General features: G+C 35.7%; 6 protein-coding genes across 9 annotated transcripts in view; 4 read left to right on the forward strand and 2 right to left on the reverse strand.

Moving 5' to 3' along the window:
- The window catches only part of LOC105253478, an 82762-nt gene that overhangs the window by 54964 nt on the left and 6357 nt on the right, over window positions 1-21441 (forward strand). The window contains exon 1 of one of the 3 annotated variants that reach the window (XM_011261548.3): window positions 20163-20484. The exons of 1 other annotated variant lie outside the window; for it this stretch is intronic. The gene's annotated coding sequence lies outside the window, so the exon portion shown is untranslated. Of the gene's footprint in view, window positions 1-20162; window positions 20485-21441 lie in introns of those variants that run through there. One more of the 3 variants, XM_011261550.3, reaches the window with a different exon arrangement.
- On the forward strand, window positions 92-3437 carry LOC105253487 (arrestin domain-containing protein 2). The gene is made up of 6 exons (XM_025412211.1): window positions 92-798; window positions 942-1066; window positions 1354-1571; window positions 2278-2424; window positions 2537-2758; window positions 2875-3437. The coding sequence occupies exons 1-6, from the start codon at window positions 686-688 to the stop codon at window positions 3064-3066; spliced, it is 1017 nt and encodes a 338-aa protein (XP_025267996.1). The 5' UTR covers window positions 92-685; the 3' UTR covers window positions 3067-3437.
- On the reverse strand, window positions 3553-5156 carry LOC105253482 (UPF0235 protein C15orf40 homolog). The gene is made up of 4 exons (XM_011261557.3): window positions 4784-5156; window positions 4050-4143; window positions 3774-3901; window positions 3553-3681 (listed from the first exon to the last, which is right to left on the reverse strand). Exons 1-4 carry the CDS (start codon window positions 4895-4897, stop codon window positions 3592-3594), a joined length of 426 nt encoding a protein of 141 aa, XP_011259859.1. The 5' UTR covers window positions 4898-5156; the 3' UTR covers window positions 3553-3591.
- LOC105253481 (coiled-coil domain-containing protein 124) lies at window positions 4639-6248 on the forward strand. The gene is made up of 4 exons (XM_011261556.3): window positions 4639-4754; window positions 5174-5338; window positions 5437-5702; window positions 5903-6248. Exons 2-4 carry the CDS (start codon window positions 5180-5182, stop codon window positions 6096-6098), a joined length of 621 nt encoding a protein of 206 aa, XP_011259858.1. The 5' UTR covers window positions 4639-4754; window positions 5174-5179; the 3' UTR covers window positions 6099-6248.
- LOC105253480 lies at window positions 6820-11658 on the reverse strand. 2 transcript variants are annotated; one of them, XM_011261555.3, is made up of 6 exons: window positions 11051-11658; window positions 9130-9782; window positions 8576-8919; window positions 7656-8448; window positions 7148-7529; window positions 6820-6976 (listed from the first exon to the last, which is right to left on the reverse strand). In XM_011261555.3, exons 2-6 carry the CDS (start codon window positions 9693-9695, stop codon window positions 6845-6847), a joined length of 2217 nt encoding a protein of 738 aa, XP_011259857.1. In that variant the 5' UTR covers window positions 9696-9782; window positions 11051-11658; the 3' UTR covers window positions 6820-6844. The 2 variants fall into 2 exon arrangements, with proteins under 2 accessions (XP_011259857.1, XP_011259856.1); XM_011261554.3 differs by having other exon boundaries at window positions 9130-9808.
- Window positions 13237-15171, forward strand: LOC105253479. The gene is made up of 5 exons (XM_025412197.1): window positions 13237-13507; window positions 13851-14270; window positions 14401-14543; window positions 14622-14745; window positions 14986-15171. The coding sequence occupies exons 1-5, from the start codon at window positions 13285-13287 to the stop codon at window positions 14994-14996; spliced, it is 921 nt and encodes a 306-aa protein (XP_025267982.1). The 5' UTR covers window positions 13237-13284; the 3' UTR covers window positions 14997-15171.

Here is a 21441-nt window from a genome sequence, read left to right on the forward strand (position 1 = left end):
TAATAAATGGAAGCTTAATGCGATTCAAATAACATGGAATGCTAAAAAACTGTAATATTGGCTAACATAATAGTATATCAATCAGGTGAGATCAGATGAGAGAGACTAGTCGGAAACACAGGACTGAATTGGAGGTGGAAGAGAAGCAGTCAGGTAGGAGGTAGGGGAGCGAAAGTGAGCGCGTCTCCAAGAATGGGCAAGAAGGAACGGATCACTGCGAAAAGGTGACAAGCAGGAAGGTTCGCGGTGGGCGATAGCGAGGAGGCTCGTATCGGGGCGAGTTGGTGCTCATTAATCTTCGTTCGATCATCCATCGATCGCGAAAAGTGCGGAGAATGCGTGCGGAATGTGCCGCTATCTTCAATGGACGGAAAAATGCGATGATGAGGTGCATCGTGGCATAACTGGTACCACAATTCGCTAGCACGCAAAAGAGATTGTAAGGAGAGGAAAAGAGAGAGAAAGAAACAAGGAGAGACGCATGCCACACATGCTACGACGTGCTGATGCGATACAAGCCAGTGATTCTCACCTCGCATCATGAGATAGCGAATGGAAAAAAGCTTGTTCCTTGCGCATACCTTGATGTGCATTCAGTGAGCGTGAAGCCGCGGTGACGTAAACGCTCGCACGAACCGTCAGTCTCTGTAAATACAACTGAAAAAGTGTTCTTCTCGGCGGCAGGATGACGAGGAAGCTCAGTAAATTCTTAATACTTTTCGATAATACAAATCTACTCTATTTTCCTGGACACTTTTTGTCCGGTCGTGTTCTCATAGAACTGGACGATGAGGCTTAGTAAGTAATGTTTAAAAAAAATTTTTTTTACGTGTAAAAAAAGTATATATGTGTTAGAAAAAAATTTTTTTCAATCAATTTTCTTTTACGCTGAATCAAATCATAGAGTGCGCAAATTAATCATATGAAATATATTATCGTAGTGTATCGGGATTACATTTCCATGTTGTGGGAGAAGGTGTAGTTCGGGTACGCAGTCAACGTGCCGAAAGAGTTTACGACAAAGAGAATTACATCGATTTTCGCATGCGACTGTTGGGCGAACCAGGTGAATTAATTATTTCGAGTATCGCATGTACATCATTCAATGGTCACGCGCGTATTGTTTAAAAACTAGTAATTTTACATTTCTATCTTTATAAATAACACATATAATGAATTATATTTACATACATCGTATATATTATATAATAGCTTAACGAAAAATATCTTTATAATAATTGACAATTATATAATTAAAAATATATATTATCTTTAATTTATAATTAAAGATTTATAATAGCCTTATGTTTTTCTTTTCTGATGAATATTTTTTTCTGACGCGATTCCGCACAGGCGAAGGGCCGTCATTGCTATCGCCGGGAATACACAGCTTTCCCTTCAAATTGGGTTTACCATTGGGTCTACCTTCTACTTTCCTCGGAAAGCATGGATGGGTGCAATATTATTGTAAAGCGGCTCTTCGCGAACCAGGTGGACTTACGCATAAAAATCAACAGGTCTTCATTGTTATGAATCCGATCGACTTAAATCTGGAGCCTCCGATATTAGCGGTGAGCATTATGATAATGAATGAATTAGTATCTACAGATTTAATTTATTCAAATATTTATCTCGAAAATCTAGATATATCTTTACGTTCAAATTATCTCTTCGATAGTTAAATATTTTAATTTCTTAATCGGTAGAAAGCAACGTGACTAAAAATTATTATAAACACCCAAGCTTTACGAAATCGATTAAGACCAAGGAAAGTGTTTCACGCACGCACGCATTAAGTGAATATCCAATTTACATTACCATGTTCCAAATACTGGTCATCAACCCGAGGAGAAAAGCGTTGTAAATAACTTGAGGCGCCACAAAGAATTTTTAAAAAGAATATTGGATATAATATATTTAATATTCACGGATATATTTAAACATCAGAAATAATAAAATGCGGGCTTCTGTGTGCACATTTCTGTTGTTGCAATATAATAATACTAGCGTAGATCGTGATGAAATCACCACCCATATTTCCCGGCAGCAATGCATCTGCGTTTCTAGAAAATTGCGTAAGAAAAATTTTTACGTAGGCAGAGGTAACATTAACGGGTATTGTTTAGCCATACAGTCGTATCGTTTAGCAAACATTAGTGTTTAGTTTAGAGATGCATTTTGCTTTTTAAAATATTGTTTCTAATGTCGAATAGGCCTAGAAAAGTTTGGCTTATTAAAAAAGTCTACATATAAATAAAATATTTTCGTAACAAACAGCAACCTGCGAGACAAGAGATCGAACAACGTGTGGGTGTCTCTTGTGTATCGGGCGGTCCTGTATTTTGCAGAGTGAGTCTGGATCGGGGTGGATATGTACCTGGGGAAACGATCGGTATTTCTGCGACTGTCAGCAATCGCAGTAAGGTATACACCGTAATTAATGTAGCAAACGAATGTAATTTCGATATTTTTAATAATTTGAGACAACAACTAAGGACACAGTGCGAAAAGTTTCTTTGAAAATTCGAATTAACAGGTGACGATGAAGTCGACCAAGGCGTCGCTCACCGAAACAATACAATACTTGTGTCGGGGTAAAGTGCTCGCTAGCGAGACCAGGGAGCTGGCGAGCGTTTCCAGGGGAAAAATTCGACCGGGCGAAGGCGAGGAATGGTTGAACGAACAAATGTACGTTCCTCCTTTGCCGCCGACGAATTTGCGAGGGTGTCACTTGATCAACGTCCTTTATCATGTTTATGTGAGTGTTGGAAAAAATATGTATCTCTAGAGACGTAATAAAAAAAATTCACACGGTCAGGAACGGAAGCATTTCCGCGAGAAGAGAGATCCGCTTATAATAAATATTTCTCGCAGTTCGTCATAAGTCCCAAGAGTTTGGACAAGGAGATCAAGTTGCAAATACCGATCGTATTGGCTACGTATCCATTGAGGCCGGAAGGTGCACCAGCTGGTACGGCGCCATCCAAACGGGGCGCCCATTATCCATCGACGCTACCCATCTTCCGACCTTGGCTCGACGATAAAGCTTTCGAAATACAAGAATGAAAACCAACGTATATATAGACGTATGTTATAAATATATCGAGTTATTATGTGAACAGATAGTACCTTGGTTAAAGGGGTACTAATTTTTTATGATCATAACTGCGCGCACACGCGCTTATATATACAACAAAAATCTTCATCGATTTTCACATTGCTAGTCACAACAACGCTTGTGTAAAATTTTAAAGAATCGTTGATGATTTTTGGAAATATTGAATTTGCGAAAATATATATAGTTGTTAAAAAACTTTAATTATATTAAATTTTATAAATACTGACACAGTACGTTAACTCTATCAATTGTCTTTATGGGGTGAAACAGAGATGTGTAAAATTGTATAATACTGTAAAAAATAATTGGTATTGAACACACAAAAATATGATAAATAACATAAAATGACAATAAGTAACATAAAATTAAAAATATAACATTAAAATGTATTTATTAAGGAAAATTTATACATATATTATTTAGTAAAAACATTTAATGATAAAAAAAATTTTTACGCAGTAAAAGAAAACTTTTTAATTGCCCATTTCTCCTTTTAATTTCGCTAAAACCTGATCTGTTGTAATTCCTGATACTGTAACTGTTTTTTGCCGACTTCGAGATCCCTGCACAAAAGAGAAAATTAAAAATTTATTATTTCGGCATGCAGATTTTAATAGAAAAAAATTATCTTGAATTTACCGAATTATATACTTACACGGTCCAAAGATACATTGGATTTTCTTAATTCAAAAATCGAAGCTAAATATTTAACAAGTTCGGCATTTGCTTCGCCTTCCATTGGTGGGGCTGAGATTGCAATGCCTACTGCTTCATCGGAAATATCTATGAATATTTATTTGCATCTTTTTAACAATCATGATTTTATCAAAGGAAATATTTTCTTTTTTTTTTTTACAAAGTTGGAAAAATAATTTTCTTTATAATAAAAATTCAACAAACATAAAATATGTTGAATGATATTTTTAATTACCGGTTATATTGTTACATTTTGCTCCAGGTTTAGCCTGAATTTTTATCACTACATTTCCATCTTTATTTAAAACTACAGGTCCTGTAGATTGATTCTGCAAAATAGTGCATTAACAAATGAAGGTAATATTTAGTACACTTGTCCTACGTGTGTAATTGTGATGCAATTATCAATGTAAATATTATTTTTAGAAAAGCGAGAAATTGATTGGTTAATATATAAGTTACATATTATTCTTTGATGTCTTTCGTTACAAAAAATCATAAGCTTCAAATTTACGCAAATTGATGATCAAATATCTGTGCTTTTCGCTAAAAAATTATTTCTAAGAAAATATAACATCTAAACATTTTGATATTAGAATTTTTATCTCAAAGTATTCTCAATAATGTATCATTAAAATACTAATCGATGCGTCTAGAATAGAAAAAGGCGCTAAAAATATATGACAAAAAATGATTGATCCATGATTTTTGTTGTCCAGTCATGTACTGTGTGTAAAAAACAGTCCATCTACTTTGTCCAATTACAGCTGTAATTCTCAAATTATACTGTAATAGTGAGCTTTAACTGTGTACAGTTGGTAGAAGTGAGTCTAGTCGCATTTATACCGATACAGAAGTATCAGAGATGCTAAAGTGTCTAATAGAAAATGTCACATTATTTTCGCAATAGGTGATCGTATATCCTGCAAACAAGGAACCGGTGAGTTTTATGTTAAAACAATCGCTCACATCAGTGGTCGTTCCCTTCCGCATCTTCTCATTTTTTGCAGACCGTTGCTTCGACATTTCACGCGTGACAGTTAAATAAATTCCGTAGCCGTTTTTACTCGATCGCGTAATCATGAATTTTTGGCGTCACATTAAAAATTGAAATTGAATACACTGCACACATATAATAGCGAATTTTTATATGCCATTTATGAACGGCTTTGAAACGTAAATTATTTTGGAGTCTCTTAACCTGAATCTTATAACAGCTTTCACAGTGTTTTCGCGCATGTGCTACGACTATTACCAACTCAAATATAGTAATTTCTCTACATACGCCCGCTATTTTCAAAAATATACGAAAGTAATACATAAGAATTACGAGTAACTTTCAAGATTTATATATCACAGATCAATATGCCGAAGAAATTCGTGGGTGAGAATAGTAAGGCGGTTGCCGCCCGAGCTAGAAAGGCCGCAGCTAAAGAAGCCGAAAATATAAAAAAAGCGATGGAAGCTGAAGACAGAGCCTGGGAAGATAATGACAAACAACTGTTGAAAAAGAAACAAAAACAAGTATGTTTTAGGATTACTGTAAAGAAATAATTATTTTAGATTATGGAAAAGAAAAAATAAGAAAATAAAAAACGTAATATATTATTACATATATACAGGAAGAACTTGAGAAGAAACGTCAACAGCAATTAGAAAAAAAAGCGGAAGCTAAGGCTTTGCTTGAAAAGGAAATGGCAAATATAAAAGTCGGTGGCAAACAACCAGCGTCCAAAATTACTAGAGCTGAAATTGTTTCTATTACTGAAAAACGAAATCAAGTAGCAATGAAGAAAGAGGAGGAGACACCAATCGAAGAAAATTTAAATAGATTAACTTTGGAAGGTGAAACAGCTCACAGTATAGATGAAGCTATATCTATATTAAGGTAATTATTTTTAAGACATTAGAATACAATGACAAAGTATCAATTTCTAAATTTTATCCAAATTTTATCCCACACAATTCTCTGCAATGGTAATTGTAGATTGAAAGCTTTAAAAATTGAGAATGTATATATGCAATAGTATATATAATATATAGCATATTATATTTTCTTTTCTTATCTCTTCATCATTTTATTTTCAGTACAAAAGATTCCGAAATTGATCGACATCCGGAAAAACGGATGAAAGCAGCATACGCAACTTTCGAGGAAAAAATGATGCCGATTATTAAAGAACAAAATCCTACCTTGAGATTGAGCCAATTGAAACAGATTCTTAGGAAAGAATGGATGAAATCACCCGAGAATCCGCTTAACCAGAAATTATTGAATAACTGATAATGATATTAAACGCGCTCGGTACGTACTTGCGCACATCACTGACTGATTAATTATTTAATTCCTAAATGTCTCAAATTTGGTTATAAATAACTGCAACGATATAATCAGCTGTATACAATTTTATTTGTAAAAACAAATAACTTATATTAAAAAATACTATCTATGAAATAACGATATATATAAATGATCTTTGGTCTATATGCTATTTCATAGCCTCTGTTTACAATATTTGTTAGATCACTTTGAATAACTTTTTTTCTTTGAAATGGCCATATATGAAATAACTTTTAAATAAAAATTATTTAGAGTTTAAATGAGATTTCATTTCATTTATGATACATTTCATTTATGATAATTTCATTTATAAGTTCTCTCAGGTACATTAAAAGAAATTTTTAATTTAAAATCAATCAGATGCATGATATTATAAAGACAAAATTTTTAGATATATATATAATTTAAAGTTATTTTAAGTGATCGAGGAATAAAAAATATTTCATATTTATTTTATTAATCCAAATTTTGGCACATTTATGAGGCCGCTCAATTGTATCGATTTATCTTAATGTTCAATCTTTTTGAAATATATCAAAATATTGCTTACACTTCCCTCCACTTAAAATATACACAAACTTTATGTTACAGTTAACTTTGATAAAGTCTGTTGATCGACTCAGTCATGCAATTTTAATATCATACAGATTTTTAGATCATTATTTCTAGATTGAAATTAGCACATAATATCACTGCTGCCATTTTTTGTTTTTCCATAAATCTATAAAACAATGTATCATATGATTTAGCTGCTGAGGGCATTCGGTCATCGGACTATGACCAGCCATTGGAATAGCTTCAAGGAAAGCTTTCACCATCGTCTGAAAAATTCGAAACAAAGAATTAATTTAATATCGTATGATAAATTAATTTAATATCGTATTATTCTTACAACAAAATGATTGATACAAAGTTTTTAATGTAATTTAACATCTACATTGTCTATATATATTAATCGCGCGTACTAAGGATTAACAGTGATATAAACTCACTCTTTCCATTTGACATTCCTGCACCAGCGAAACTTTATTGTCCCTTAATCCGTGCACTAGAAGCGTCGGTGTGCATATCTTTCTGTGAAAAGCGTAGTCACCCTGCGGCCAGATCATACCGTTCAATATGTATTTCATGTGAGAAGGCCACTGTTCCGTCGATTCGTGACCGCAATAAGGATGTTGGCGGCCTCGCGCGGAATATAGGATATCTCGATGAAGACCGCACATTAAAAAAGGTGCGAGAATCGCCCTGAGACAGCAATGCCCCGCGCATTCCGTACTCGGAGGGGCCAGAGGAGTCGGCCCACCGCCCGATATTAGCACTAGCTGGTGAATATTGCTATCATATTTACAAGCTAATGCCGTAGCGAAGCTGCATCTGGAACAGATTTATGCACGATGTACACAGTTATTTATTTTTATTAAAAATAATTTATCTAAAAACAATTTTTCAGTAATAAAAAGAAAAACTGCTCGTATGGCTTTTAAATAGACGGCAACTTACCCGTAATTATGTGCCACCAAAACGCACTTTTCCCCGGACTTGAAAGCGTAATGATGTAGAATAGCGTCCAAGTCTTTGAGTAATTTGCTAAAATGATAATCTCTAGACCGTCCGGGAGCTGAACTCATTCCGTGTCCAAGCATATCGGGAGCGATGCAAGGATAACCATGGGAAGAGAAATATTGGAGCTGATGTTCAAAGATCTCTGCCGAGGAACCGAAGCCGTGTAGAAAGACTATGGTTGGTTTTCTGTTTCTTCGAAACATTATCGAATCGCGAAGACTTCGACGAGTATTTTCTCGTGAAGAAATACTATCGAATTCCGTCCATTCTTTTCTATAATCCTTCAGCTCGATAGAAGTGGTTTCCGTTAATTTCGTATCGAGTTTCGATCGACTTCCATCATTCAGAGGCGTGCCGTTACTTTGAAATTCCAAGCGTAGTTTCTCGAAATTAGTTTCTGTGTTGATAATATCCTCGTGATACTCCACTTTGTCGGGATCAGTTGATAATATTTCAAGATTGGACGAAGTTTGTACAGTCTCCTGAGAATTCATTTCGGAAATTGCTTTTCGCAAATTTTTCTCAGAATTATCCTCCTCCGAATTATTCGTCAGAGGATCTCTTCCCAATTTTTCATCAATCATTCGTAAAAGGGATTGCTCGAAGCTGGGTTCTTGGTCAAGTAATTGAAATTCGATCGTTTCCACGCTATTTATTCCGGAATCCACGCAGTCTAATTTTTCCGGAGCGATGCTCTCGGTATTTCCCGACATTCCAAAGTACAAGTCGGCTATTCCATAAAAAAACATTGTATGTAAATAAAAAAGAAATTTTACATTATACGAGACATGTTTAAAAAATACAATATATATATGATAACATAAATAATCTTATTTTTCATAAAATCTGTCGCTTACCGCGTTTTTTTGCAGACTGATCAAAGTCCAAAGAAGCTAATTCATCTGTCGAATCGACAAAAGCAGGATTCACATAACCCTCGCCTACTGAAACTCTAGCGAATTGTTTCTTACATTCGTTTTCTGCACTCCATTGCGTCTTATTTATAGGAACACGGGAATTAATATCGATAAAAGAATCATCTTTGTCTCTCTTTATCGAAATTTCATCTTCTAGTTTATTAGACTGTGATTTTAAATTATTTTTCGTTTTATGCCAAGGATGTTGAACATCATTTTTTTCCATTCTAGTTACATGTTTAACGGTGTCATCCAATACTTCTTCCAGAAGTGTGTTGATATACCTGGCATAATTTTTATTAATTTTCGTAATGTGTAAATTTATTTAAAAGTATATATAAAAGATAATGAATATAAAGAAATGAGAAATCAATAAAGGAATGTTCAATATACTGTATTTAATATAAAATATTACTGTGAAAGTGATCGGTCGAAGGCGATAAAATCTCTCGTATTTCTCCATTCTTATTTATTGTAGCTTAAATAAACCTTACCTTTCTAAATCTTTAACGATTTGTTGCTTCGCATTTTGCTCGAATGACTGGCGATCCGTTAGTGTCGAAGGCACCGTCGTCTCATTCGCCTCATTTATGCGATCAGCGACCGCGTTGTCCCGTAATTTTTGTAGATTCACCGAAACTTTTTGCTCCAGTTCCTCGAGATCCCGCGCGTTCTTCTCGCCCTCGCAAAGACTCGTTCGGATGCGATTCAGTTCCGCGGATATGATTTGTTCCTCGGTCGTGCTCAACGTCGCGTTGGATTGACGGAAGGAGCACCTACAGTTTCCGGACGGATGCGGCCTCCTGGTCCATCGGGCGAAGAAATTGTCGTTGACCGATTCCGGCCGGTCGATCGCCGTGCTCTCGTAATACCAGATGCTCTTCAGGGACGGTTTCAGGACGCGCAACGTACGTCGCGGTGCCACGATGAAGAAATCGCAGTCGGGTAGCTCGATTCTTCCGGGACTAATTCGACTACGACTCCTCCAACATTCGAAAATCTTGCCGTACCAAGGAGACCCCGTTGGAGGCGAGGGAGTCTCCTCTACTTTCGTCGCCATTGTCTCTTCTTTGGGACAGCCGAATCATAAATACGTCAGTCCATTAGTCGATTCTTAAACATCGAATGCGCAATATATGCCATAGCACTGGCATATATTTTCTAATTCATTGTCTATAAAATGAAATATTAATATATAATATTAGTGAGCCATTTTATTCGTGTATATGATTTTATTTATTTTAATAACAGTTGAAAAATAGATTCACACTTTTCTTGTAATTGTTTACAAGATTTGTTTACATAATAATTGAATCTTTCTTGTAATTGTTCTTGTAATTTAGCAGAATTGTTTACATAATAATCTTTTCTCAACAATTTATGCGATTGTAGAAATACTTATATATTCAACAATTTTGGAGTCATTAATATTAATTATATGGTTATTAATAGATAAGGTTACTGTTAATTTAAATGCCATTAGATACGAATGGTTTCCTTCAACTCGTCAGTGTTATAGTTTATAAACTAACAGATATTTATTGCGCAAACATCGACTTTCTCGGCTTGTATCGCTTTTCGTACGTTCTAGTCGAGCAATTAGATTTCCCCTCGAAAAATGAAAGTGTTGTTTCTACGCTCGAATAATTCGAAACCATTTTGAAAGAATATTTTTTCCCAAACGCGATATTTATCCAAAATTGATGCAAACTCTAGCGCTCATTTTAAGGAAGAATGTAAGTTATATTTTTGCATCAACAGGAACTTGAATAAAACGCGTAGGTGAAAATCTAGTCTGACGAGAATTCAACCGAATAATTGATTGTGCATTCTTTTACAGCAACGTAACTATAGAGAGTACTATACTATACTATAACTTATCTATCGGAACAATCTTTCTTTTAAACGAGGAAAAGTATAACATTAGAACATATAATGTGCATGTATATTCAATGATTTCACTTTTTTCATGGAAATATGCTTATTGGATGCGTTCATCGACGACGTTACTTTTTAAAGGCTTTATAGACATAATAGTGAATAAAACGTAACGAGAATATCATCAGTTTAAAGCGCGTTAATCCAGCTAGATTGAGCGAATTATCTACGTAGGAGGGAGATGAATGAAAGATGAATGAACGTTCGTGCAAAATTTTTCACACTGTCATATCTTCGAGATTTTTTTCAATATTTATATATTTGGATTTTTCATTTGATTTTGACATGACAGTTTTATTTAAAACATACACGCCAATTTTTTTTTCGAAAATAACTCATTAGAAAAGATGATATACAAGTCTTTCGCGGATACACTTGGCACGATATATATATTACCGTCTCTCGATTTTTAGATCCAACGATTCTTTAGACTGCACTACTGCCAAATTTTCACAGAATATTACAAAAATAAATTACCTTCCTTAAGCGAGCGATATATACACAGGATACATAATAACACCAGGGGACATGAATGCACTGATCTAACGGATAACGTCTCTAATTGAGAACGCGCACTATGAATAACATAGTACAATATTAAGGCAACGTTCGTTTCGATTGTCGTCGAAGTCTTCGTGAAGGTTTAGCAACCGCGTTCCAACGACGTAATGTACCCGTATGCAGTCGGTCGCGTGTCGACGGCCACTGTGTTTTCGTCGAGGAGCGTACGCGATGACGATATGTCAGGACGACGCGGGCGTCGTTTATCGGAGCACGCTGTCGAACGGACTCGCGCCGAATGATACCACCGCGGCGGAGCGTCGTGCATCTTTTTTTTCGTAGGCGTCTCTCAGCCGGCAAATTAAGACGAGAAAATTGAGGACGATTAATACTCGAGGCGCGCAACACGTTGGCTCACGGCGGCCATTGTATGACTCTCGGGCACACACGGATAGGCCTAGTTGGTGAGAGAAAAAGAGAGAGAAAGAGAGAGAGAGCGAGACCGGTGGTTCCCCTACCATTGGGAAATCGTTTGTATACAGGGCGTTTAGAAAGTTCGCATCGGGTTTACCTACCTACTTCTGGTTTGCTTGTAATCATCATATTATAAACGGAATTTCTCTGCAAAGTACACATGTGTTCGTTGTATAAGCAACGCTATATCGTGGTTCTTTGCGAAGAACAAGAAAAGTGAAAGTTATAAATGATACTATATGTCTGCGTGATGCCACAATAATAATAATATTATTCGACAATAAAAGAGCTACAATATAATTAACGATTCAAGTACTAGAGATCGAACGAGCTAATTCGTATTTTGACGCCACCCTTTGATGTTATCCCTTTCGGTAACATCTCTGTAAATAGTTTGGTAACGGTACTCTCTCCCTTGAATGGAAATCCCCATGACCGGAAGAAACTTTATAAATTGCGAACGTACGTGGACACGAGCGTGAAAGATTTTATAATCGTCTGACCTATTAAAGCTACTCGCGATGAGACTACTTCGGGAAGGGGACGGGGGAGGTCCAGTAAATAACAGTACTAAATAGTAGGACGAAAAAACGGATCTCGAAAAAGATGAAATTAATAATGCAATTTTAACTGTAAATAATAAAATAATTGCTTTCCCTATAATAAAGATAAATTAAAATTTTACAAGTATATTTTTTTAATTTCTGAGTAAGTATGTTATCGATGAGTAATGCAAATAAAAGAATATGATAGCGCATCCTCTGATCTATATAATTCAGCAGATTACGATAAGATCGAATGTCACTGACCTATTGAGAATAATGATTTTATCGTTCGATTTCTAACAAGAAAAAAAAAATTCTTATCTGAATTCAAAATGTTAAATTTAAAATATCCCGACCGTTTATTAAAGTATTCCGACTATATTTTCAAGATATATAGCTTTGTTTATAAAGTGAACAATTTATTGCGAACGAGACTCTTGTTCATATCTGTAATTTCTTTCAGCGTGCATGAGAAAAATTTGCATGATAGTACACATATGCAGGATGCGATAATGATACGTTTTTGAATAAATGTGTTTGCGGAACAAACGAATATGAGATAGCTTGAAGTACATTACAAGGAAGAAAGCTGCAAATAGTAAGTTCAAGACGTTTTAATGAACGAGGTGCTAAAAATAGAAAGAAATACTAAAAGATAATTTATCCTTAAGTATCGTGTCGCGATATAAAATATCATCCTCGTGTTATGTAACTTTTCTTGTATCGCTAAACGATTATTCGATTGCATCTCTTATCGTAATAACATTATGTCTGAAGAGATTAAGAGAGAGAGAGAGGGAGAAACTGATTAATTATCATTGTGAGAAAATATGTTGGCATTTTGCATCTTCTGCCTTCGTTACGCCGCGAATACAGCCTGCTGCATACAAATGCACGGTCGATTGTGGGTTTCGAAGAAGCTCCATGGCGGAGGACGCCGATAAGCAGTGCAAATTTGACGTTGCACTCCAACGTTGTCAGGAGGTAGATAACAATTTATGTGTTAATATATTAGCCATACGTGCGACGACGTATCTTTACGAGAGTGCGTGCGACGCAAACATGTCTCTAAGACTTTGACAGCGCAAACTCTCCGATGGTCATTAACCCCGCCGCCCCGGTAAGCAGCTTAAGGTATAAAGGGTTGCGTCGCTCATCCCGCCGATTACTTTGTTGAGGAATCTCGACACTATGGAAGTGATGCATTTGCTCATCGTGTATCTTCTCGTTGTTCTAAGCGTGCACGTATCTCGCGGAAACGTCGAAGCCGAGGTCGAACAGGAAGGCATCACCGAGGAACAGCAAAAGGTGCATGACGAATGCCGGAATCCGGATTACAAGAGATATCTCAAGTGTTTAATAAGGCCGAGAAGGCACCATCATATCGGCCACGGAGACGGGCTGTCGGAAAATGGTAGATTCAGTCATAACAATCGAGATAAACACACAGGAATTCGCGCATCTGCTTGGAAGTCTTCGTTCGAACATATTACGCAACCGCATCTGTTATACACGATCATTTAAGAAGATAGACAATTGTATTAAATTAAAATTACTCGATCTCTTATAACGTAACACAGATGTAATTGCGCAATATGGTTGATCATTAACGCGACTGTGCAATATGAGAAATATTGCGACGGCCTCTATTCTTATATGATTAATTATTCTTCAATTATCTACTATGTAAATGATGTTATTTCATTCGTAAACGAAATCTATTGTGACTGTAAACGATAAGCGATAAAATTTCGCAGATCCCACTCATTGTCTGGAAGCGTGTCTAAAAAAATGCGACCATCATTTGGAACATGACGATTGCGAGAAGAAATGCAGTTACTGCACGAAAAGAACCAAGCATAGACATCAGATCATTACGGAATACGAGACGGAATGCGAATCGGGAAATTGCGGCTCGGCTAATGACGGGCTAAGAACTACCAATATAACAACAAACATCGACATTAATAATATCATTAATACTTTTAGCAATGCTACTAAAAATGGTGTACCTGGTGCACCTCTCCTGGTTCGCCTGGTGTACCTGGTACACCTGGTACACCTGGTGGACCTGGTACGCCTGGTTGGCCTGGTTGGCCTGGTAAGCTCGGAGATGATAAAAAAGGTCCTAATGAAGAGAATGGTGGTATTGGAAAGACGGACGAATGGAATAAAGTAGGAGACTGCTGCCGTGAGTCAAGACTTTTAATTAATATAATTCTTTTAAATGAGGTTTAATGTAATAGGATGTGCGTCTCGATAAGTCGCTGATAAAATCGCCGATTTAAGCTTGCTTTCAATTTACAGCATCTCGTTTCCCATCGCTTCCTATAGTACCTCAAATTTCGTTGGTACCACAAATCACGTACAGTGTAGGATTCGGAGCTGCAGGTGGATGCGCTCAAAATCAGTGGCTCTGCGTCCAACAAAACGGCGTGAAGGAAGTGCAGGTAGACGTATCGTATCAAATCTGAGACATCCTGTGTATATTAAAATACAATATACAATCGTAATTTTTAAACGCGTAGCCTGACTGCTCCGGATGCGGCAATCCCGTCTTACGCTACAGATGCGATGTAAGTTGTTATGCAACTTACGCCAGTGCGGCAGCTAAAATTAAACCACCTTGTAGTAGTCCGGAATGCGTTGGGGGTGAGAGTCTGTTATAACTCATTATAAATTTCGAGCAATATCTCTTTTTTTTTATTTAATCAACAGACACTCTTTGCAAATTATTCTCTTATTATTTATGCTATATAATTTCTTAAATATATTTATATAATTTATAATATATTCAATAACATATTTATTATATTTTTTCACACTTATTTACTATCTCTTCTATTATATTATTTATTCATATAGTATTATAAATATTATTCTGTCTCTTAGGTTCCGCATAATTTTATTGGATGCGTTGGAAGCAGCTATAATGTGAAATATCATCATTAATTGTTTGAGTTTTTTATATTTGTGTTAATATCCTGATAAAAAATTGCTTGTAATAGAATATATAACTCCAGATTTCCCAATTAATTCTCTACTGTAATGATCTGTTTCCCAACATTAGCTTATGAAATAAAGACAACTTTACTTTTCTTTCATAAAATCCTTATCTTAATAACCGTGTCTAATACGAAAATTTATTATTAGTTTCAAGAGATATAGAAGAGTATATATCTCGTAGTATATATCTCGAGTATATATATCGATAAGCGACCATGTACGTGTGGTTGCCGATCTCCTGGCGCAGTACGAGAAAGCGTTTATCAGGATTTTCATCAAAATTATTATAGGAATAGATTATTTATTTAAGATTAATTATTTTTTAATTATTTCTTATTAATTTCTTATTATTTTTTTCTAGTAAAAATATAGAAATATGAAATCGTAAAATTGATTATGTTATGAAACAGTTAAAATAATATTCGCAAATTGCTATCATTTTAACGTATGACTATAAATAGCGTTAGAACGTATGTGAGCGAAGGAATGGTCGAACTGAGACCACAAACGGGATTACCTTATGTCTTGCATTATACTATTTATGGCATAACGCATTGACAGTCGTCTGGTCGTCGTCGACCGCGTCGCGTGGACAAGCGATGTGTTCTCGAATCTCTAAGCGAGCGCGAGAAGACTTCGTCAGGTGGAAACAGGTGCTGGAGAGGCGTAATATTCAGATGCACTGTGACGAACAACTATGACATATGACAGCGTTTACGAAGAAGCTAAATAAAATTAATGGAACTGTTCTTCATCTGCGCTGAATAAAATTAAAATGTCAAAAAAAATCTTTCCCAAATTGATAAACGAAAAAAATCGAGATATAACGTTTCGTATTTCTTTATAAAAGAATTGCACGATTTTCTCGTCAGAATTTTTAATAAAATACATGATATTTAATTAACAGTAAAACGATTAATTAAATTAACTATAATTAAATTAAATAAAGCTTAGTTGAATTTTTTACCGCTCTTTCCTTAATAAGTCAAAGTAATCCAAGTGTATGATAGTTACTTGATTATTTTATGCATTCGTATATTTGCCTGTACTTTGGGAAGAGAGGCCTGTACTTTCATTATAAATCTTCAAGTTCCTGAGACAAAAAATACAATCATGAACCTGTTATGTTTCGCAATGCACCAATGAGATTAGATAGCGAAAGTGTTTGTAGCATCCTAAGCAGGCACAGCGTGGGAATAGCAACTTGTTTCTCCTACTCCCATCTTTCTCTCAATTACGGGGTGTGAATGGCTCCCTTTCTAAGAGAATTAAGTGCGTCGTTTACGTGATTCTTGCGTACTTTGTTAAAAACAACAAGAATTAAGCCGATATATACTTGAGTAAAAGGATATAAGTATCAATTAGCACTATTTCAGCTTGCATTAAATGTAATTCGTTTCTTTATATCCGATGCGTAAAAGCAGAATGTTTTAATATAGAACAAACTGTAATATAGAGAGATAAATATAAAAGTAGATACATTTATTGTTGTTAATCCTGATAAAACTAATCCTTTAAAAACGACAGATAAGATATAGTATATATTTAAGGAGAAAAAAAATAATGGAGAGAGAAAGGGAAGACGGATGCAAAATTGATTCAAATTATCTCACATTTACGATCTTACACAACCTTTTAGAATGTTGTAATATCGAGGGGCGCGTTTGCGAATCGACGTTAGAAACGTCATATTGAAGATACCCGGAAGTGATATCCTACGAGAAGAGGGCATTTCGCACGAGGCCTCGCGTAAGCGCAATATTTTACCGTCACGACGCGTCGATAGGTTTGTACCTGAGAAACTGTACTAGGCGGACTTGCCCGCGAGCGACGCCTTCCATCGTTATTGTATTGTTAGAAGAGACAACTAGCCGATACACATACACATGACGCCTGTAGACGTGCTATGCTAGTTTCTCGAACGATAAGAATGCAACGTTTCCCCGTGGCGAGCTCACGGACCGGACAGCGTGGGCCGCCCTGCCTCCGAACAATCAAATTTACTGCGAATGCAGAGGATTGTTCCTGCCATTTCTGCCCACTCTTGCCCGAGTATTCGCCAATCAATTCGATTTTGTAATTTTTTGAGGATATTTTTACAACATATTTTTGAAAACTTTAGAGAAACATTTCTAATTTTCTTGCGGAAAAACGACGATTAGTAATCTCGATCGCAGATAGAAAATATTTTTACAGCTTTGAGATAATCAAATTTCGAGAGACGTTTCTATTTTTCTTCTGAAAAAAATAGATCATTAATTTTGATCGTAAATAAAAGAAATATTAAGAAAAAAAAAAAATTTCGCGAACAATTAATGTTTGGAAAAAAAAAATTATGCATTACCATCCGCGTTTTTAGGCTCTTATCGCTCGTTTCATAATTATCATGTTGTTAAATACATAGAGCCGTATTCTTTATAAATTTATTTAAAAGAAATATTGTAGAAACTAGTTTAAAAAAATAAGAATTTTGCGAACGATATTGTTACCGAGGGTAAACTCGCTTCTTTTCTTCTTTTAATCTACACCTGGCGTAACTTCTCAAGCGCACGATGGAGACCACCCACGGATATATATATCCGAACCCAGGTGGAATCATTAGAGCGAGAGATGTAGACGTGTAGACATCCGCATGCGTATACCAGACTGCTAACATCCGTTGGTTGGTGTATCAAAATGTCACGCGCCCCAAATTGTCAAGAGTTTCGTTCTATACATTCTAGGTTTTTTATAACTTCTCCATCCATTCTCCGTGTGTACTTTGCGTAAAAGGGTTGCGCTGCATGATATTGCACTAATAATGCGTTACTGCTTTTCTCCCCCGTCAAGAACATTAATTTTTCACGGTACGATGAATCTATTTTTCTGTAAGACTGCGAGGGTGCCCAAAGGCACCCCTCGAAGACACGTGGCGCGTGCCATCAAATGAAGCTATCAATTAACTCGAGCACGTGTCATGCGTATATATCGACTTCCTGTGTTTAAAAGAAATTTAATATTTGTCTGAAAATAAAACAAGGATAAAAATGAAAAATTTTTTATTATTTTCGCGATTTACTTTTACCTGCACGAAAGCGTTTACATTTGTATAGCTGTTTAGAATAAAGCGGAACTTGTCTAGCGAACATCAGATAGATTATCGATTATTTACATTGGAATCGAGATCGTTATCGGTTGAATAATTTGAGAAGTTACTGATCCGTAAAATGACTACCATCGTGGGCATCGTCGAGAGCGAATGGAAGTTCGTTGGGGACAACCCACAGTCAAGAGTTAACAAAAGTCCGTTACAGTTATATGTATTCTTCGAAGTAATTGTTTGGTCGAGCACTCGTGAAACATTGATGAAGCCGGTAATCGATTTGAATGGTAGTACATGCATATCGTTTCATTCGCAATTTTCAAACAGGGTCTTTTCAAGCGATTCAAATAAATATGAACAAAACGTATGAGTATAAATATCACTAAACATTTCGACTACTTTTAAAACGTTTATTGTGCATGAGATATATTCGATTCATGAATATTTTTATATATAATATATTTACATATATTATGATCATGAATATAAAATTTAAAAAAATAAATTTTTTAATTTGAATTAAAGATCAAAATGAAATTCATAAAAACAGACAAATAGCATTAAATTAAATATAAATTTAGTATAAACATATATACATTTTTTCAAATTTATACTAATAATATGCAAAACACGGCCATTAAAATATTTCTCACTTAAAACATTCTCATTTGAGTTAATTATAAAACTCTTACGGATTCCTCATAATCATTTTACGAGCGATCAACGTTTTAATTATTTCCTTAATTGTACAGTGCGACGACCGTACATTTAATTAGCTTTGTAATTGAGTCGATGAGAACAACAAACGCGTGTAACTGAGGACGTAATGATTGCGGCTGGATATTACAGCCAGGAGAGAGGAGCTGCTTTTATAGATAGGTTTTACACTGCCTATCGTTCACCGATTGCTAAATAAGTCGGCGTCGACGTCGGCGTGGATTTTTTTCTTTTTGTGCAATCGATTTTAATTTATTCAGGAAGGTTGCCCACGAACTGTACGACCTCTTCGAAGTCTGGATCTATTGTTAATTGCTCTCGGGAGTATCGCTCGTGGGATCCGATTATACGCATACGCTTTTCCGGTGAGGAAACGCAACGCGCGTTTATTAGAATAAAAATGAAAACGAAAACGAAGACTCTCGATTTTTATATTTTTATGAAATCATCAAGCTACTATGACGTAAGAGATCGCTACTTTTTTGGCTGTATCATAAATTAACGCTCCATATCGTAACATGATGTTCTGTATTTGTCCGTGCTTCTGGTATTAATTTATCGCTCGCTTGATCACATGTGAGATTAGTGAGGAAGGCGTAGGCCATGTCAAAGTGTTCCTTGCCGATGTTTCATGCGTTACCCACGCACATCTCTACGTTTTAGTGTCTCTGAATAACACAGGATTGATTAACAGGTATATAAGTTTTTTGTCGGTAATAAGAAGAGCAGATTTTCTGTATCGCTGGTTGCATCAAACACCCTTCTGTACTTGTTCTCGCCAGTAGCCATGTTGAATTACAAGATGAGTCTATGGTAGGAATCGCTTTTTGCTCGACTCAAGGCCTCGGCGAGAGATGTGAATGAATCTAGAACCTGTTTCTCCCCGCATCTTCTTCTCACACTTGCCCGACTTCTTGCATTCAAGTTGAACGATAATTTTATTGAAAATAGCATCCAACGTCTTTTTATTGCATCCGCATTTAATACATTTTTAATGCACAATATTCTTGGTAGCTTTATAAAAAGATTGGAAAGCAAAATCTCTTGCTTCCTCTCGCTATGAAATATGTGCGCTTATAGAATTATTAAGAAGGATTTTTCACAGGCTATAAGTTAACGAAGAGAAATAGAAAAGGAATAACTACTATCGTTGGTATTCACTGCGGATAAAGACACAGATAAAAATATTATTCATATAATTGTTAAAAGGAAAAAACACAAGGAATAAACGGAAGGAGGGGCAAAAGGATTGTGTTCCTGTGCAGGTAGCGCCACGCGTAATCGGTACGACTGTGATGCCGGCAGTTTCGAGCGAGTCTTGTCGGTGAACAGGTCGAGCGAACGGGGCTTCTTCCCTTTCGATCAGTGGCAGATATCGGTATCGTCCCTCCTCGCCTCGGCTTTGCTCCGAAACGGACGGCCTTGTTGTTGTGTCGTTGACCGTTTTCCTGTTTATCAGTGCATTTCCGCATTCACGGACGCGTGATAAAAAATCGAGAATTAGGTGCGAATCACCGATGACGTATCGCTTCCACCACAAGATTATGTTCGCGCTGTCGACGAGCAATAACGTTCCTTGATCGAAGGTAAGAAGGATCTTCGGTCACGGTGTACTTACTATTTTATCCTCCATTCCGTTTGTCATTTATCGTACGCGCTGCTTCCGCGATATCGCATTTCGAAATAAATTTAAACTGATAATTGATTACAGGAAAAGTCTATTTTTGTCTTTTTCTACATTAGAAAATAATTAGAAAAGTTAATTATTTACTGATAACATTGTATAATATTGAATGCTTTGTCATCCTTTTTCATAGCTTTACGCGTTCGTACTTAATTGTTACTAGATAACATATTCCTGACAGAGGACACTGATGTAAACAAACGTCGTGTATACTATGTGAATTTAACTCTAATGCATTATATCGAACAATATCTAAATCATATATTTTCAATATTGATTGTATTCAATATCGGCTGTTTTATATATATCCTTTACAGATAAAACATGGAATCACATTGATATTGTAATATCTACCAAGGCCAAATAATATCTACCAAGTGTAATATCTACCAAACATATTTCTAAGGCCATTAACAATATGAATCATATTTTTTCCATGTAAATGAACATATTTAAAGAACTTTAACTATTTTAACATTGCAATTATATGTAATCAAGAGAAGGGATCTTATAAATATGTATCTATAAGAGTATATGTACATATATATACATAGAATAACTCGCATTATATATTAATATTACACACGTTACTCATTGCACACAATGTATTTAATATCGTGCTTTTGAACTATGCGTTCGGATAAATATTCACCAAATCGATATGAGTATCATAAATAACCGTGCACACGAATGAACATTTCAACGATAAGACAGAAATATTTCGCAAATAACTGCACGATCCGCAGAAAGCTTTATTGTCGTAAGTCATGCGCAACCTATTTTGTTCGATCATGTTGGCAGTTAATATTATAAACAACATGATTAACTAGTAGATACACACTATGCACTATGTATGCAT

This window comes from Camponotus floridanus, unplaced genomic scaffold (genome assembly GCF_003227725.1).
Source record: "Camponotus floridanus strain SB8 unplaced genomic scaffold, Cflo_v7.5 scaffold49, whole genome shotgun sequence".
Taxonomy (NCBI): domain Eukaryota; kingdom Metazoa; phylum Arthropoda; class Insecta; order Hymenoptera; family Formicidae; genus Camponotus; species Camponotus floridanus.

Coding starts and splice junctions, on each gene's coding strand:
- LOC105253487 (XM_025412211.1), top strand. CDS start 686: ATGACGAGGAAGCTCAGTAAATTCTTAATACTTTTCGATAATACAAAT. Junction 799..941: donor GAACTGGACGATGAGGCTTA/GTAAGTAATGTT, acceptor ATATTATCGTAG/TGTATCGGGATTACATTTCC. Junction 1,067..1,353: donor GCGACTGTTGGGCGAACCAG/GTGAATTAATTA, acceptor GATTCCGCACAG/GCGAAGGGCCGTCATTGCTA.
- LOC105253482 (XM_011261557.3), bottom strand. CDS start 4,897: ATGATTACGCGATCGAGTAAAAACGGCTACGGAATTTATTTAACTGTC. Junction 4,144..4,783: donor GGAAGGGAACGACCACTGAT/GTGAGCGATTGT, acceptor ACTATTTTGCAG/AATCAATCTACAGGACCTGT. Junction 3,682..3,773: donor CCAATGTATCTTTGGACCGT/GTAAGTATATAA, acceptor TCTTTTGTGCAG/GGATCTCGAAGTCGGCAAAA.
- LOC105253481 (XM_011261556.3), top strand. CDS start 5,180: ATGCCGAAGAAATTCGTGGGTGAGAATAGTAAGGCGGTTGCCGCCCGA. Junction 5,339..5,436: donor TGAAAAAGAAACAAAAACAA/GTATGTTTTAGG, acceptor ACATATATACAG/GAAGAACTTGAGAAGAAACG. Junction 5,703..5,902: donor GAAGCTATATCTATATTAAG/GTAATTATTTTT, acceptor TTTTATTTTCAG/TACAAAAGATTCCGAAATTG.
- LOC105253480 (XM_011261555.3), bottom strand. CDS start 9,695: ATGGCGACGAAAGTAGAGGAGACTCCCTCGCCTCCAACGGGGTCTCCT. Junction 8,449..8,575: donor TCAGTCTGCAAAAAAACGCG/GTAAGCGACAGA, acceptor TTTATGGAATAG/CCGACTTGTACTTTGGAATG. Junction 7,530..7,655: donor TTGGTGGCACATAATTACGG/GTAAGTTGCCGT, acceptor AATCTGTTCCAG/ATGCAGCTTCGCTACGGCAT.
- LOC105253479 (XM_025412197.1), top strand. CDS start 13,285: ATGGAAGTGATGCATTTGCTCATCGTGTATCTTCTCGTTGTTCTAAGC. Junction 14,271..14,400: donor ACGGACGAATGGAATAAAGT/AGGAGACTGCTG, acceptor TTCAATTTACAG/CATCTCGTTTCCCATCGCTT. Junction 14,544..14,621: donor ACGGCGTGAAGGAAGTGCAG/GTAGACGTATCG, acceptor TTAAACGCGTAG/CCTGACTGCTCCGGATGCGG.